Here is an 18,825-nt window from a genome sequence, read left to right as displayed (position 1 = left end):
CAGGCTTTATTGTATTGACTTTGTGCTCTTATCTGATGGCAATAAATTCTCACCAGAGTGAAACACCAGCTTAGCCAGTGACCCCTGCTGTTCAAATCAGACAATGGAACGGGCCTTTTCGGAGACACTCTGTGGCTTGTGGACCACCCTGCATGAATGGCCTTGGGTTTTTGCTGTTTCCATTCAGGATTTCCTAATGTGAGCAATTAAGAGATGCTTCATTTCAAGGGTCTCATCAGCAGTTGCAACACATCAGTGAGCAATAACCTACTAGGACCCCAAAAAGAGACAGGGAAAGTTGGGAACAAAGGGCCAGGGGAGAGAAAAGAAGTGCCAATAAATATTTCTGTATTTAAGATTGCAAAATAGATGTACACTGTTAACATAAATCTCAAATTCTGGAAGCCAAAGACCAAAGAATTTCTACTGGTCCAGCAAATTTGAGACCTTATGCTATAAATAAAAGGCTAGAGTAAGGACGTGTGCACTAAACAGAAATGTAATTTCCTTCCCACAAGTCGAGCTCGCCGAACTGCCCTCGAGGTTTTTTGTGTTTTGTTTTGTTTTGTTTTCTTTTCTTTTATCAGAAGCAGCCCAGAGATACAAACAAGACATGCCATGCCTTTGCCCCATTCCTTCTCCCAAAATTTCTGGGGCTATTTTCTTACTGAAGGAACAACAGAAGAAACAGAAACTGGTCTCTCCCAAGGCACCAACCCACAGCCAGCCTCCATAATGTGCCTCTATCTTCCTGAGAGAAGCATGGTACAAAATAGCGTTCAGTCCATTCCCAGTCAGCTGTGGACTAAAACACTCATGGGGTGGGGAAGAACAAGAAAATGTTCTGTTGCAGGAGATTATCCTTGTAGGTGTACTTGTTTTTATCATTTTGGAGTTTGGACTGTTTTTTAGTCATTTTCTGAGCTTCAAAACTTCGCTGTACTTGGGGCAAAGAGGTATCAGGAACGTGGTGTTCACACTGGCTTTGAACCCACGGACCAGATTGCTTACACAGACCTAGGCAATTACAGTTCTCGCCAGGTAGGCCCCAGGCTGGCTCCTGCTTTGCCCCCAAGGAACCGCCTTCTGGGTCTCTGCCGCGCCCTTCCTCCTCCAGCGCACCCCTTCAGGCAAGAAGGGGGCGCTGAGCCCTGCGTCGGCCTCGGACTCGCTGGACCCTTCGTTTGCTTTCCGAGCACCGATCTGGGGCCCAGACCCTTGAAATATTTAAGGAGATACGCCCAAGAGCTCGGGGTAGGAGTTGGCAAACTGTTTGTTCTCAGACTAGACTCTTCCTAAGATGAGGGGCAAAGGCTCTTCAGACGCTGACTCTGGTCTCGTTCTCGGAAATCCGCATCTGACCCGATGGGGTCCGAGGAGCAGAAGCGTACACGGAGGTGCACAGCCGCGGGTACAGGTCCCCCCGCGTGGCGAGAGGAAGCGGCCCAGCCAGCGGCAGGGGCGTCCTTGTTGTGGGGCCGGGTAGAGGGAGGGCCAAAGACGAAGGAATGATGTCATCCCCCCACCCCTCGAAAAAACCTTCCTACAAGTAAAAATGTAAAGGATCTCAGCGTAAAGAAACCTGACTTGCAATCCCAAAGCGACAATCTCTGTTTTGGGAAATGGCGCCCCCAGATGGCTGAATCCCATGAAAAAATACTCACCCGGAGTAGGGAAGGCCTGGGTGCACTGACCCGGGGAGAGGTGACGTCACCCGCCCGGCTGGCCAGCGCACGGCTGAAAGCCGGGCGGCAACGCGGTTGGAGACACCAGACAAGTCGCGACAGGTCCCCAAGGCTAGCCCGGTAGTCACTTCACATCACCGAGGCACATGTAACGTCAGCAGCTGTACCACTTACGGTGTGGCCCGGTTCGTTACTTAACCTCTCCGTGCCTCAGTTTCCCAGTGACTGCTTGTGTGCAAAATGATCATCCGGGAGCCGGTGCTGGATTGTGTGAATTAAGGAACTAGCATATTACACGCATCGTTCTTCTCGCTCTCACTCCTCAGAAATAAGGGTCCATCCGCTTTCGTTTTACTACTCGCGAGTGGGGGTGGGAGGCTCGCTTTTCCCAGCTCTTCGCGGAGGCCAAGCAGACTCCCCGACAGGACAGAATCTGGACGTGAGAGTGAAGGTCTTGCCTGTCCAGAAACTCTTGTAGCCAGCACAGGTTTAAACAAGAAGCCAAACTGTTCTGGAGAGATTGCCGGGGGCTTTCCTTGTGCCTCAAGCTTCTTCAGTGCCCCGAGCACAGGAAACACTCAAGCAGAGAAGCAGAGCCAAACCCAGGACACGGGAGGTCGAGGCTCTTCCGTAGGCCTGCAGCATTGGGGTGGGATGATGTTCATTCTGTGTGTGGTCTGGACCAAGCCCCTCTCCAGGGACCTATGCGCAGCCCCCTTTAAGCAAGATGCCCAGTGGAGTGAGCATCCACCATCACTTACCCTAGGCTTGGGTCAATAGATTTTCCGTGCCTAAAACGGGCAGGGACTAAATGGGCAGGGAGGGGGTAAACATGGACGGTCCATTGGTACAAATAAAAGCCTTTGGTGGGTTTTGATCAATTGCAAGGATCGAAGGAGGCCTGTGGACCTGAGGTCAACTCGCAGCAGAGAAGAGTCCGGGTTCGTCAAAGCGCCGCCGCGGGGCCGCGCCACGTGTGAGCATCTCAGGGACCAGTCTGGGGAGGCGCGCTGGGTTGGTCACCCAGTGTCCCAGTCCGTGCGCTGCTCATATGGGCAGAGCTCCGTGCCCGCGTCCCAGCCTCCGCGGGAGGTTATTGCCCTGTTCCCCAGTGATCAACTGGACCGGTCTTGGCCCAAAAGCAGAAGGAAGGGAGTGGGGAGCGCGACTTGAGGTGGGAAAGGCAGCAGCAGTGAGTGCAGAGTCGGGACGAGACTAAGTGGCGCGGGTTCCGGGAGGAGCAGCGATGGGCCGTAGGGGACGCCGCGGGCCGGGCAAACAAGCTGGCCTGAGATGGACACTGCGCACGGCAGGGATGGAGACTCAGGCGCGACTCCCAGCGCCTCCTGGCGGCGAGCCAGGCAGCGAGGGCTCCCAAAACAATGTAGCAGGCGCACGGAGCGCGGGGGCCCCCAGCCACTCCCGGGCGTGCGGCAGCGCGGGGCTCAAACCAGCCAGACCCCCTTCGAGCTCCTTCAACTCCCAGCAAGGGGCTCTGCGGGGAGGTGACCCCAGCGGAGGGCGTTGGGGATTTAGGGGTTGGCCGGGGCCGGCGGGGGGGGGTGGGGGTGGGGCGTGAAAGCGAGAGGGCCCTTATCCCACTCCCAGGCCCAAGTCGTAGCATCTCTCAGAGCTCAGGCTCTTGATTAGCTCTTTCGTTTGGTGTGCTTCTGTTTCCTTTGTGGTTTCATTGCAAAGTAGTTTATGTTGGGAAGGGGACTTTTAGGCCTCTTGGTGCTTTCGTTTGAGACAAAAAGGCCCTGGACCATTTTGGGGAAAGAGAGGCCTTTTGCACCTACCCCGGGCCCTTCCCCAGCAGAGCACCCGGAAGCTGGGCTCTTAGGGACGCAAATTCTTGGAGTTCAGAATGTGCACTCTCTCCAGATGGCGATTTTCCTGGCGTGTTTACGGTCAGCAGATAACACTGAGTGGGCTTTTGCCACCCACTCATTCATTACCCGGCTCCTCTAAGCAGCTGGACCACAAAGCGTGCCTGATAACCTGGGCCTGGGAGCCGCCAAGGCCAATGCATCTTCCGGAAGGAGGGAAATTAGGAAGCCGGGGTCTGAGCCTGTGAATGGCTCTTAAGTGGTCGGGAAGTAATAACAATGCGCCCACCGTACATATGAAAGAACTTCGCCCTCGGGGGATTATCTCTTTGGATCTTCACAGCCACCGGGAAACAGAGGCTGAGGAGAGCGAAGGCCTCCTGTCCCCATAGGGAGACTAGGGACAATTAGGCAAAAGGAGCCCACCCCCCCAACCCAGAGCGCGCGCACACACACACACACGTTCCCTTTCCCTTTCCTGGCACCCTATTCCTGGTTTACAGCTGTGAACTTACTGTTTGCAGTCAGGACTCTAGATCCCAGGCTCCACGAGAGCAGAGGCCGGCCTGTTTGTTCATTTCTGCACATCCAGCGCCCAGCATGGTGCCCCCTGGTACCTATGGGATGAATGAGCTAATTCTAGCCCTCGTGGATCTCTAGGCAGGACTCCTTCCTCTACCTCGCTCCTTCCCAGCCTGCCCGTCTTTTGTGCCCGTCTTGTGTGCCGGCCACCAGTCTTTATAAACAGTGCCCTGGGGGCCCATACTCCAGCCTTCCAGAGCGCACAGCAGCAAGGCGGCTGTGTGTTAGAGCCCGTGATGCCTTCGAGTATTGAGTCATGCCATTCATTTAAGAAGGAAAAATCTCTTCTCCAAAACGAAGAAATGGTGGGCAGTCCTGTGTGACTGGTGAGACTCTTGTAGGGGCGTTTCTACAACGACAAAACCCTTCCTAGGCACTCACTCCAACAAAATAACAAGCCCATTTTATTAGTTATTTCGTTTTCCATGTAAAGTTCTGCTCATACGAATATATTTATAATTCTGATTTCTTTTTAGGGCATTGGGGAGCACACCGACAGGCTGCTGAACGGTGGCAGGAGATTCGAGGGAAAACCAAGTTCGCCGAGGCGGCCTCTGGCGGGCAGGTCCGGGGCTCCATCACAGAGCACAAAGAGCCCAGGGGCTGCCGGCTCCGCGGCTACCAGGGACGCAGCCCCCCAACCCCCAAAACACAAACACACACACACACACACACACAGAGCTATCAGGGACGTAGCCCCCCACCCCCAACACACACACACACACACACACACACACACACACACACACAAACACCCTCTCCCACTCATGCCTGGCAACCCAGCAGAAACTTCGGACTGGGGCAAAACAAGCCCGGGCCCCGGCGGCACGCGGGGCGAGGCGCGTTCCCGCCAGGACCTGGCCGCGAGGCCGCTCGCGGGGTGCCCTGCGTGCCCCCCACTCCCGCAGCCCGCGCCCTGCTCGCTCACTGTGGGGGCGCAGCGGCCAGGCTTCTCTGTTTGTTGTTTAAAGAAATCCTAGGGCGGGCGCGCGGCGGCATCTAGGGAGGGGGCGCAGCCAGAATTCCCTTCCAGCAAGCGCGTGAGGGGCATTCTCAAGGCAAAACCAAACCCAGAAAGTAGTGACCAGCCCTCCTCGGATTACTCTTCATTGGCTCCTCCCTTACTCCCCCACCCCTCCAGATTTACATTAAAAAGGCCAAGAAAACTCTGGCTGTGCCCCAGCAGCGGCTCATTCTGCTCCCCCGGGTCGGAGCCCCCCGGAGCTGCGCGCGGGCTTGCACCGCCTCGCCCGCGGGGTCCTCCCGGTGTCCCGCTTCTCCGCTCCCTGGCCGGCGGCTGCCAGCTTTTCCGGCCCCCGAGTCGCACCCAGCGAAGAGAGCGGGCCCGGGACAAGCTCGAACTCCGGCCGCCTCCCCCTTCCCCGGCTGCGCTCCCTCTGCCCCCTTGGGGTCGCGCGCCCACGATGCTGCAGGGCCCTGGCTCGCTGCTGCTGCTCTTCCTCGCCTCGCACTGCTGCCTGGGCTCGGCGCGCGGGCTCTTCCTCTTCGGCCAGCCCGACTTCTCCTACAAGCGCAGCAATTGCAAGCCCATCCCGGCCAACCTGCAGCTGTGCCACGGCATCGAATACCAGAACATGCGGCTGCCCAACCTGCTGGGCCACGAGACCATGAAGGAGGTGCTGGAGCAGGCTGGCGCTTGGATCCCGCTGGTCATGAAGCAGTGCCACCCGGACACCAAGAAGTTCCTGTGCTCGCTCTTCGCCCCCGTCTGCCTCGATGACCTAGACGAGACGATCCAGCCGTGCCACTCGCTCTGCGTGCAGGTGAAGGACCGCTGCGCCCCGGTCATGTCCGCCTTCGGCTTCCCCTGGCCCGACATGCTTGAGTGCGACCGTTTCCCCCAGGACAACGACCTCTGCATCCCCCTCGCTAGCAGCGACCACCTCCTGCCGGCCACCGAGGAAGGTAAGCCTTCCCTCTTGCTTCCCCACTCCCTGCTCGGCTGAGACGCTCCCAAGAGATCCTGCCCCTGCCACGCATCCCAGTGCATCCCTGCTTGGGGTGCCAGTAGCGGGAAGGGCAAAAGTTCTTCCTGACCTGGTCTGTCATCACGACAAGCCTGTATCAAATTTGAGGCACCCCTCCCACGCCGCCCAAGTCTCGCAGAGTTGTACCGGTTATACTTAAGGGCAGTTTAAAAATAAATAAATAAAACGAAGAACTGAACGGCGGTTTAAAAAAGAAAAGATACACGATTATTGTTAAAGATGCTAGCACTGGAGCCGCGCAGAGCGTTGGAAGTGGTGTTTCGTGGAGGAGTTGGTGGTGAGCATTCTAGCCAGAGGCCCCTCGCTCAGCCTCATTCTGCACCTTCCTACCACTGGGCAGGATTCTAGTCACAGGAACATTTCCCGAACAGGAAGGAAAACCAGGATGCACAAGTAGATAACCTTTTAAGGGTCTTTTTGTCCTCTGTCAATGTATATATTGGAAATAAAACCGGGACTGGCACGGAGTGTGTGGAAAATTGAGCATTGGTTGTAACTGCTCAGATACTTGAGGAAGAGGGCATAAAGGGAATCTCTGGAAATCACTTTTCTATTGCTATCAGTTTTTAACTTAGGAGTGGTTTTGATTAGCTGGAGAAAATCATGCAAAAGAGATTCCCAAGTTTTTAGAAAACGGAGGGAGCGTTCCTGTGCAAAAACCATCAAAGCAATGAAAACCTCATGGGCTCTCGTTATTTTTTCTGAAAGGAAAACATATACAATGCCTCTGAGCTGATTTGGGTCCCCTGGGTTGGAAAAGGGAGCTTCCTAATCCCTTTCAGGGCTTCAGCAGCCTCTCCCTTTCAATCTCTAGTAGTTTTCCTACGGACATCATTAGTTAAAGCAAATGCAAAGTTCTTTAGCAATCTTTCCTGGCAGGGACTATGAGTTTGCAATCATTTTATTGGTTAGATTTCTAATTTATTGCAAATGCTTGGCATTTTTCAAACATTTGTCCAACATGTACCATAGACCAACCAATACAGGTTAGTAACATTTTATATACATTCTGAGAGCTCCTAACTGGAAATGTTTGATTTTGTTTGGGTGAGGGGACTTAAGGGCAGTTTTATGTATGTTGCTTTTATTTCTTCCCACTATCAGCAGCAACATTATGCATCTTACATTTCTCCAAAAAGCCACTGTTCTCCTTCATAATAAAAGTTTATGTTCTTCAAAATTCCATCTTTGTGATTTTTCTAATTTGATAAATAACGCTTCTATTAAGTCACACCGTTTTCTATGAACATTAAATTTCACATTAGTGAAAATCTAATTTCACCTAAATTTTAAAGACATAATTAACACATTTATAAATGAGAGAAGGGCAATATAATTGTTCTTTTTTCACTTTTCCCAAGAAATCAGACTCTTAGAAGAGCTTTTAGCAGGTCTTCTGATAATTGTGCTAATATACAATCCCTAAGTTTGATCAGACCACTAAACCATTTTGCTTCATCTTTGATTAGCTTCAGAAACAGGTTTGTTTATTTGTTTGTTTGTTTTGAGAGTTTGAAACAGGCACAGAAGGGCAAGAAGAACCTGTACCAGGGGACTTGCAGATAACAATGAAATGAATGCTGCCTAACTCAAGCACAAGCTTGGCAGAAGGCACAAGATGACACGGAACCACTTAGAGCAGGCTATTGTAATTAGTAAGATGTGTTTTCAAGGTGGAAACAGCCCATATGTGGAATGCTAGCCAGTCACCCCTCCCAGTCCAGACTTGGCCCCCCTGAGATACAGGGCTCTGCCGAGTAGAGCCAGCTACACTGGTGTCCTGTGGCTGAGAAAGACAATCTTTTGTCTATATTTTTTAGTTAACAGTTTTCCCAAACCCCTCAAGGATCTTTGGTTCTTTGGGTACTTTCTCCTTCAAAAGGCCTTGGGAATAACTTTTTTAGACTGAATTTCCCAGAGGTTGGGAGGATGAGCTGAAAAGCTGCACCCTGTCTCAGTTAACTATAACTACATACACTTGTATACTCTGCCCACAACTCCCTTTTTATTTGAGAGTCATAATTTATTAAACACAACAACATATAGGCATTCTCATTTTGCTCCCACCCCCCCCCAAAAAAAAATTGGGAAGCATGGGAGAACTTTCTTAGTAATGAGTGTTCCTGCTTTTATAGAGGAGGCAGAAGCTGAGGTTAAATAGGACAATTGCTACTTTTGCCTGGATAAGTCCCTTTGAGTTGTTTACAAACGCCACCTGCTGTTCTATTTTAAGCAAACTTACTAAAGACTGTTTTTCACATTTCTAGCTCCAAAGGTATGTGAAGCCTGCAAAAATAAAAATGATGATGACAACGACATAATGGAAACGCTTTGTAAAAATGATTTTGGTAAGTAATACAATAACAACAACAGATTTCACATTCAGAAGTTTTATTTACCAGTAAAACTAAAAGGTACAAATCATTATGATGTTGCTAGATAGAGGTTGGGTAAAACACCATTATAGCTCATGTATCCCAAAATCATCTAACTTGATCTATCCTAGTTTCCTCCTTATGTAACTGTCTAGCATTGAGTTGTATCTTGTTAGGTGAGACTCATTGTTCTGTTAAGCCAATAATCAAATAATGAAAATTATTCAGATTATCAATTTCCAATGGCACATTTTAAATCCCTTTTTTTTTTTTTTTTTTTTTGCCAACAGGCATAATCCCGAGTTCTATTTTCTTTTGATTACTTAACATGTGCACCAGGGATGGAGGTGTAAATATTAGCCCCAGCCAAACAGATTCAAGGCATTAAATTGGCCACAAATAAAAATATTTTTACTTTCTTTATAACCCATAATGATTTGCTCCTCTGTGTTCTACCATTAGTGAATATATCCAAGGCACTGATTAATAATTTCTCGAGGAGGGGTTCCTTAAATTGAAAAAGAAGAGTGGCTTACTGAGAAGACACCTAACGTGGAACACCTAACAACCTTAAAACACCATCTTAAAATCCCTTTTAAAAGGTTTTTGTGAATTTTGTATGACTAAGTCTAGACACATTTGCCACAGTTTTGAAAATAGTTTTAAAATGAAAAAAAAAGCTTAGAAATTTACTTTAGCAAGATACATGGTAGATGACATGGTGTTTGGGGACAATAAAAAACACATGTGATATGTTCCATAAGTTGCAAGTCACTCCCCTGAAGACAGGATTATAAGGGGAAAGAGAGCTGGGACTTTGTCTACATAGAACTCCACCAGCACCTCATCTGCTGACTTCAGGGCTCTCAGGTCAGAAGAGGAGCCCAGCTAGACACAGGATCAATGCTAAATTCAGAGTTGGGAATGACCAGGAACTTCACCCAGAGGCATTCTTGCTTTTATCCTTTTCCAAGGGCAGGTACATTTTGGTGTGTTGGAATTATTGGTACCTTTTTAAAAAGTATTTATTCAGGCACAAGGCTGAACTTACTCATAAGCAGATATGTTCCCTGCTCTGTCAATCAATAATGGAGTCTAATAGACCCATATTAACACTTCTACATATTCAACATAGTCCTCGAGACTGAGGGAAATCACTCCAGCTCTCACTCTCCTTACCTTGCCATCCCAGAAATCTCAGGCCTAGTCAGGTCCCTAAAACTTTGGAACCATCCAGTCCCTGCTCTTTGACAGCTCCAGGTCTCTTCCAGAAAGTGTCCTGGGTTTAACTCTGACTGGTCCCAGAACCACCATAGTCCCAGTGTTGGGAAAGGCTACACACTGCTGAGGAAGGAGAAAGAAGGGAGGTAGCTCAAAGTCCTTAGCAAACTTTCCCCTCAGGAGGAGCCACAAATGGGGCTGACGGGGTTTCATATGCCTGTTTTCAAATGTACACAACCTTCAAACTGGCTGAGGGCCAGGCATGTTAGCAGCAGATAATTCCAAATCACCAGAGCCTTACCAAAACACAGTTCTCAGCCTCCATGCTACATCACTTCATTAAGGGCAAGATAGAAAAATATCATTTTATAAAATTTCTATTAAAAAGCCTATAAAATATCATGTTCTTCTGGCAGTTTATATCCTTTGCACTGCACATAAAACAGATCCTTCCTGACTTCCATGAAAAGTTGATTGTTACACTGTGGAGCTCCATAACAATTGGCTTTGGGAAACACAAACACACACCTATTACTTGCTTGCTTTGTGGCTGACCTTACAGAAGACCCCCTTTCAAAGCATGCCCTGTCAAGACATGAGCCAAAACATGGATGCCTGTGTGCCTTAGTGTGCTGTCTCCTTACAGAGAGAAAGCCTTTCAAAATAACACAGAAGTTATCACACTTAAGGTATCACATGCATAGATACCTCACAAGCTTTTTTTTCTATTTCTTCACTCTTTTTGACCCATAGAGGGATAATGAAGCAGAATTTTAAGAACTGCATCATAAGATTGTTGGTTTATAAGCACTATTCCATCTTGCCTCTGTTCTTTGTGAATAATGGAAGAGTAGGAGGAACAAGCATAGAAATCTGATTTATTTGACTTGACTACTCTGGGAAAGCATCACCTCTTCCCTACTGTGCTCCTGAAGTACAAGGGAAATTCAATGGTGCAACTACTGGTGAATAAAAGATGGTTCAGAACTACCTTCCTATATATACAACCTATTGTAGGACCAGAAAGTATCATCACCTCTGCCTCCTATCACATCCTGCATCCTCAGTCACATCCTCCAGGACAGGAAAGTTTATGTGGGGGATTCAATTCTCTCTGTTTGGGCCTAGCTGAAAATCCAAGGAGAAAATCCCTAATGTTTTCTCATGATAAACATTTGCAAAATTAGTTATTTGAGAGCTAGACAAAGACCACTAATAAATCTTCCTCCTGGTTAAAAGTGATGGTTTTTTCTGATGTTTGGAGCTTGAGAATGTTTAATTTGGCCAGGTGAAATTTTATATATGCCCTATCTGTACTACAGACAAGGCTCCCAGGTAAAGTGTAATCAGTCCATTTCTTCCACAATGGTGAGGTCTATCCAACACCCTACTCCCAATGCAGAGGACACAAGAGCATGAAACATTTCCACAAGTATGGCTTACTCCACGACTTGAGTCTCAAAAACTCAGAACTCAGTACCACAGTTCAGATGCATATCATACCAGACAAAACCATGGTTGGCCAAGTCATAGCATCTTTGATTTACCTGACAGAGCTTCTATAATTTCCTGGTTGACTAGAAAGCCATACTCAATCAAATTCCCATTCTGATATTTGAAAAAAGAAAAAGAGAATCTCAAAAACAGTTGTACGCAACACAGAAAAATCTTCCTCTATTACTAATTTAAACATAGATTAAACTCCATCAAAGTCAAGAAGTCATACTTACACATCATCTATACAGAATAGCTGTCAGGGGCACCCAGGGTCTTAGGACACATTGCAGCTGGCAAGTTTATGCAGCAGCCACTACAAAAACATTGTCATTGCCTCAAGACACCACAGTGGTATTACAGGAGGAGGTTTGGCAACCGGAGTTCTAGGAAACAACCTAAACTGGGTGACCTCATGCAAGTCACTAAACTTCTCTGGATTTAAGATTCTTTGTGTATTAACAAGCGATTTTAATGGGATGATCCCTTCTAACCTTCAAATTCTATTCTTTTCCTGCTTTCATGGAGTCTTGAAATTTAATTCCAGCATACACGTTTGTAGGGCTTTCTTTCCCAGAGCATACTGTTCATGACTATAAAACGTGTCCTTTATAGTAAACCACTTACTTTTGTCTTCGCATTCTAATGAGTCTACATATACATTTTGGAAACAGTACATATATGATCTGTAAATGCCTTGGCCTTGGACAGGCAAATGAGAGCATATAAGGATGAGGTCTTCAGAAAAACACTTTTATGACTAAACATGTTGTGCTGTTAAAAAGAGACTTGCATATTTTTTCTCCTACTTTACCAAATCAAATGCAGCTGCAAGATCAATTCTCCTTCCCTGTAATCTGTTCTTTAGAAAACAATGATTGTGTGACACAGTTTCCTTACAGGTTTGTCCAAAAACCTCCTGCATAATAAATTGAGTTTAAACTACGGCCACAGAGGGGTCATATTTCACCTAAAAGTCAGGCATTTCTTTTCATGCTTAAGTTTCCAACAGAGGAAGTCATTTGTTGTGGAGAGCACGCACCACATGCAACTTTCTTACTAACACAAGGGTGGGTGAGGAAAGGAGAAGAAAAGTTAATTGAGTCCCGCAAAGAGAAAGAGTTTTGAAAAAATGGCTGATTGGAAACAAAGTGCCTCGCAAATGCTTTGAGGCTTTAGCAGTGGAGCCACCTGCTGCCCCTAGCTCCCAACCCCTGATCTGCAGCCTCTGAGGGTCCCATTAGCTCTAGGAAGCCTCTCTTTCCTCATCCAGGCCAAGTCACACGAGTAGGCAGAATTGGGGGAGATAGACTGTATTCCCTCATTATAACTGGCATGACTCTGCCCTCTCTCATAGCACTGAAAATAAAAGTGAAGGAGATAACCTACATCAACCGAGATACCAAAATCATCCTGGAGACCAAGAGCAAGACCATTTACAAGCTGAACGGTGTGTCCGAAAGGGACCTGAAGAAATCAGTGCTGTGGCTCAAAGACAGCTTGCAGTGCACCTGTGAGGAGATGAACGACATCAACGCGCCCTATCTGGTCATGGGACAGAAACAGGGTGGGGAGCTGGTGATCACCTCGGTGAAGCGGTGGCAGAAGGGGCAGAGAGAGTTCAAGCGCATCTCCCGCAGCATCCGCAAGCTGCAGTGCTAGTCCCGGCATCTTGATGGCTCCGAAAGGCCTGCTCCAGAGCACGGCTGACCATTTCTGCTCCGGGATCTCAGCTTCCGTTTCCCAAGCACACTCCCAGCTGCTCCAGCCTCAGCCTGTGCAGCTTCCCCCTGCCTTTTGCACGTTTGCATCCCCAGCATTTCCTGAGTTATAAGGCCCCAGGAGGCCACAGGAGTGGATAGCTGTTTTCACATAAAGGAAAAGCCCACCCGAATCTTGTAGAAATATTCAAACTAATAAAATCATGAATATTTTTATGAAGTTTAAAAATAGCTCACTTTAAAGCTAGTTTTGAATAGGTGCAACTGTGACTTGGGTCTGGTTGTTGTTGTTTGTTGTTTTGAGTCAGCTGATTTTCACTTCCCACTGAGGTTGTCACAACATGCAAATTGCTTCAATTTTTTCTGTGGCCCAAACTTGTGGGTCACAAACCCTGTTGAGATAAAGCTGGCTGTTATCTCAACATCTTCATCAGCTCCAGACTGAGACTCAGTGTCTAAGTCTTACAACAATTCATCATTTTATACCCTCAATGGGAACTTATCATGTATCACATTCCAGCTACAGTGCTTCCATTTATTAAAAGCACATTAACCATTTCTATAGCATGATTTCTTCAAGTAAAAGGCAAAAGATATAAATGTTATAATTGACGAGTACTTTAAGCCTTGTTTAAAACATTTCTTACCTAACTTTTGCAAATTAAACCCATTGTAGCTTACCTGTAATATACATAGTAGTTTACCTTTAAAAGTTGTAAAAATATTGCTTTAACCAACACTGTAAATATTTCAGATAAACATTATATTCTTGTATATAAACTTTACATCCTGTTTTACCTATTCTTTGTCTTTTGTCTTGTCTTCTTAGTAAAAGAAACTGGGAATGGAGCTATGCATGGGTGGTCACTTCCTTCCATGAGCCCAGCCCTCCAGCAGTTTAAAGTGATCTACTTCTCAAGTGACTCAGAAAGTGTCCCCCCCTCCACCACCATGCCCCACATCTCACAGATTTCACCACTGCTGACCCTGCAGAAGCAGCGACTTGCAGCCTCTAGAAAGGGGTTGCCTTCTTTTGACCCTTCTGAGCAGTCCAGCTGCAGCTATGTGGAAACACTACCCTAAACTTAAGGTTTATGAGCTTTACAGTTGTGCTTTCCATTTCTTGAGATTTTTCATACCGAAAAAGAATCACCACTGCAAAAATGTTAATTCCTTCCCCAACTCAAATCTAACCCTCAGATAGAGAGCCATGATTTGGAGAGTATCCACTGGTATGCAAGGAGGAGGAAGGGGATGGTGAAAACTTGAATTAGGGTAAAAAAGGAGAGACAGACATCTGTCCATTAAATGTCTCTTAGTCCTTTCCGACTGCTATAACAAAATACCTTATACTGGGTAGTTTATAAACAACAGAAATTTATTTCTCACAGTTCGGGAGGCTGCAAAGTCCAAGATCAAGGTGGCGGCAGATTTTGATGTCTAATGAGGGCTCTCTGCCTCACAGATGGTGCCTTCTTGCAGTGTCCTCACATGACAGAAGGGGTGAACAAGCTCCCTCTAGCCTCTTTTAAAAGGGCACTAATCCTATTCATGGGGCTCAACCTTTGGTCATGTTTTGAGGAGTTAGAAGCTCTGGCATCACCCAAATGTCTGCCTCTTGTCATATATAGTCATCTAGGCTATATGGTAGAGCCTGTTGCTCCTAGGCTACAAACCTGTAGGGCATGTTACTGTAATTAATACTGTAGTCAATTGTAACACAATGGTAAGTACTTGTGTTTCTGAACATATCTAAATATAGAAAAGGTATGGAAAAATATGGTATAAAAGATAAAATATGGTACACCTGTATAGGGCAGCTCCATTATAATTTTATGGGATCACTACTGTATACACAGTCTATCACTGACCAAAATGTTGTTAGTGGTGCATGATTACATGTCTCTCCATACACTTTCCAACTCTTCTACCTCATGCCTCTTGTTCCTGTCTTTGATGAGGGCACAAGCCAATGAGACATGCTCACTGGGGCAGAGCAGGTAGGTTTTTTTTTATCATGATTATATTATATCAATAATCATGATTATATTCTTACTTTTTCAACTATCAGATTTCTTTTGTGGGTAGATGAAAACGTGAATGTCCACCCACTACTGGAAGAAGCAAGCAAGTAATCAAGGATATTGGATTTCTGAGTTTCCTAAGATGGCTCATGACCCATTAATAAACTTAAAATGCCCAAAGTGGGGATTAGCCTAAATAGCCAGGTATAGTGGCTCATATCTGTAATCCCAACTACATGGGAGGCTGATGTGAGAGGATCGTTTGAGGCCAGGAGTTTGAGACCAGTCTGGGCAACATAGCAAGATCCTGTCTCTCAAAGAAAGTTTTTTTAAAACTACATATCTGCTATGCATTTAATTCCTCTTCCCTTTAATAAATAGCGTGAGAAATGAGTTGTTCTACAAGAGATATTTATAAAAGGTTTTAGGGCAGCATTTTCTAAGTGAACAAAGGATGAAGGCAGTGTCTGCATGCACAAACCAGTATATTGAAATTCACAGGATTAAAAAAGATAAGTTTTGTCTAAAAACACCCTCCATTTCTGTCGTAGTCCGTTTTCTGCTGCTGTAACAAAATACCACAGACTGGGTAATTTACAAACAATAGAAATTTATGTGCCTCATGGTTCTGGAGGTTGGGAAGTTCAAGAGCATGGTGCTGGCATCTGATAAGGGCTTCATGCTGTGTCATCCCTTAGTGAAAGGAGAAAGAGTAGGAGAGTGTGCAAGACACAGAATGGAAAGGGACTTAACTTATTCTTTTTATCAGGAACCCACTCCCACAATAAATAACCCACACCTGCAATAATGGCATTCATTTATTCACAGGGCAGAATCATCATGACTTAATCATCTCTTAAAGGTCTCACCTCTCAACACTGTTGCACTGGAGATTAACTTCCCAACACATGAATTTTAGAGGATACATTCAAACTATAGCAATTCCTGATTCCCTATTCTCTCATTAGATGATAATTTGGCTGGCCTTTTTATCTTTCAACTCTTATTTACTATCAAGTTTTCAATGCTCTTAATGGATGGGGTTACCTTGAAAAGCAAATCCTGGCATATGTATCCCTCATGTAGTCACTGAATCTGGATTATTGAACAGTTTGATTTTTGCCTATGAAACACATTGCACAAATACAAATTATTAACTCAGCAACTATTTATTGAGCATGAACTATTGACATTGGCTTATTCATTCAATAAATATGCATTGAGTGCTTACCACATGCCAGACACTGGTCTAGATGGTGGGTACACAATGATTCTGCCATCCTTCAGCTTGTATTCCACAGGGACTGTGTTAGGCACTGGTAATACAGTGATGAATCATTCCCAAAAGGAACTCATAATCCAATAAGGAAGAGAGGCATGCAAACAAATAACTCCAATGCTCTATGTTAAGAGGGAGATGTGTACATGCACCAGGGATGACGTAGAAGAGAGAGTGGTTCACTTGAGTTGAAAATAGAATGTTGCATTTAAGTGGAGATTAGGATCCGGGTAAAGGTACTTATAAGAAGAGAATTTTTAATAAGTTGAACCAGAATATCTTCTATTAAGACAGAGCCTTAGAAATTAAGCATCATCAGTTTTACATATTGACCAATCAACAATGATACTGTGCAATATTATGCTGAAGCTATTGCCCTAGACACTACAAATAAATCTAGCATAAGACCCACAGATTTTAGAGTCAATAACAATAAAAAATTCTCAACTTGCAAAATGATTAAATACATTATTGCTCAGAAACAAATAGTAACAAAACATAATAAAACAAAATACTTTAAAATGCACTCCATTACTGTCCAGAGAGTGATAGAGATAAGTAAGTGCTACAAAAGTTCAATTAATAAAGGTATCAGTTAATGCAGACAGTGTTAGAAGGACAAATCAAAGAATCTGTCTCAAGATGTTCCAATTCACAGTAGTAATAACCATTAATTTATCATTTTATGTTATGAAATGAGAAAGGCACGAGAGCTTGGTGTCAGTAACTGGTACAAAATTTTCTACAGCTGTATCATCTAAAGTATATCAAGATAAACCACTTAACAGACTAGAAGCTGCAGTAAAAGTGTTAAGTTCATTGGTGTAGCTTTCGAAATTGAGAGAGACCTAGGCAAGTCAATAGTTTCTTCAAGCCTCAGTCTTCTCATCTATAAATAATTAAGAACTATTACTCAGTAAGTTATGCCTAAGCTTGATACATTCTCATCTCCTTTCCATCTTCTATGTTGAAGCATAATTCTCAGAGCTTGCTTCTGTGTCTGAAGACACCCACAGCAGGAAGGGGCACTAGTCTGCATCTGTTCTTCCCCACCACCAGTGCTCCACACACCAGCTTCTTGGTACAGTGGGTTGTTCAAGGCCTGAATGGTAGCAGTTCAAGCAGGCAAGAGGAAGAATGAGATCACAAATATTATCTACTTCTCTCTTCTTCCAAAGAGACTTTTCCACCCCCAAAAGAAGACTCAGGCATTTTTGTGCTGCCCTCTTCTCCCTTGGCTTCCCTAAGAAGCATCAGGGTTCCAGTCTGCAACAATCAAAGTGCTGAGAGTCAGTTCCATTACTCAGCAACCTTACACTGAGTACTCAGTATGCGCAAGGCACTGTCCTAGGCTCTGGGATTCCAATGATGACCAACACACCATGGCTACCCTTCAGGAAGCTCATGATTTAATGTAACAAACACATGTGATGGACAATAGTAGCTGAGACCCAAACCTCCCCAGACACCCCTAAACACAGTCTTCCTGGGCCCCATTTGTTCTTATGGGTACCAATAAGTTCACATTAAAATAACACTAAACATCAAAATCTCCAGGCCCAGAAAGCTTCACTGGAGAATTTTACCAAACATTTAAAAAAGAACTAATGCCAATTTTACACAATCTCTTCCAGCAAATAGAAGAGGAAGGGATGCCTCCCAACTCGTCTTATGAGACTAGTATTGCCCTAACACTTAAACCAAAGACAGCACACACAAAAAAGAAAACTACAAATCATATCTCCTGTTAACTTAGACATGAAAATCTTCAACAAAATGTTAGCAAACCAAATCCAGGAATGCATAAAAAGAATAATATACTATAACCATGCTGGTTTATTTAAGGTATGCAAGCCTGGTACACTATTCAAAAATTAATTCATGTAATCTACGATATCAATAGGCTAAAGAAAAAAATCATGATCATATCAATTGATGTGATAAAAAAGCATATAAAATTCAATATCCATTCATGATAAAATCTGTCAGCAAACTAAGAATATAGGGGAACTTCCTTAACCTCAAAGAGCATCTACCAACAATCCTACAGTTAATATCATACTTAATGGTAAATGACTGAGTGCTTTCATTCTAAGATCAGGAATAAGGCAAGGATGTCCACTCTCTCCATTCTTATTCAACATCATGTTGGAAGTTCTAGACAGTCAAATGAGGCAAGGAAAAGAAACAATTGGCATACAAACTGGGTTAAAACACTCTGCAAGATATTATCCAGGAGAACTTCCCCAATCTAGCAAGGCAGGCCAACATTCAGATTAAGGAAATACAGAGAATGCCACAAAGATACTCCTCGAGAAAAGCAACTCCAAGACACATAATTGTCAGATTCACCAAAGTTGAAATGAAAGAAAAAATGTTAAGAGCAGCCAGAGAGAAAGGTCGGGTTACCCACAAAGGGAAGCCCACCAGACTTACAGCGGATCTCTTGGCAGAAACTCTACCAGCCAGAAGAGAGTGGGGGCCGATATTCAACATTCTTAAAGAAAAGAATTTTCAACCCAGAATTTCCTATCCCGCCAAACTAAGCTTCATAAGTGAAGGAGAAATAAAATACTTTACAGACAAGCAAACGCTGAGTGATTTTG

The 18,825-nt window shown here is 45.3% G+C and overlaps 1 protein-coding gene across 1 annotated transcript; it reads left to right on the top strand.

The window, feature by feature from the left end:
- Window positions 1–5,272: 5,272 nt before the first annotated feature.
- On the top strand, window positions 5,273–13,717 carry SFRP2 (secreted frizzled related protein 2). Its single transcript, XM_055274056.2, has 3 exons — window positions 5,273–6,022; window positions 8,373–8,453; window positions 12,553–13,717. The coding sequence occupies exons 1-3, from the start codon at window positions 5,521–5,523 to the stop codon at window positions 12,855–12,857; spliced, it is 888 nt and encodes a 295-aa protein (XP_055130031.1). The 5' UTR covers window positions 5,273–5,520; the 3' UTR covers window positions 12,858–13,717.
- The last annotated feature ends 5,108 nt before the right edge of the window (window positions 13,718–18,825 follow it).

Source organism: Symphalangus syndactylus, chromosome 4 (assembly GCF_028878055.3).
Source record: "Symphalangus syndactylus isolate Jambi chromosome 4, NHGRI_mSymSyn1-v2.1_pri, whole genome shotgun sequence".
Taxonomy (NCBI): domain Eukaryota; kingdom Metazoa; phylum Chordata; class Mammalia; order Primates; family Hylobatidae; genus Symphalangus; species Symphalangus syndactylus.
Note: the sequence above shows the minus strand (reverse complement) of the source record. Positions and strands in the feature narration are given on the sequence as shown.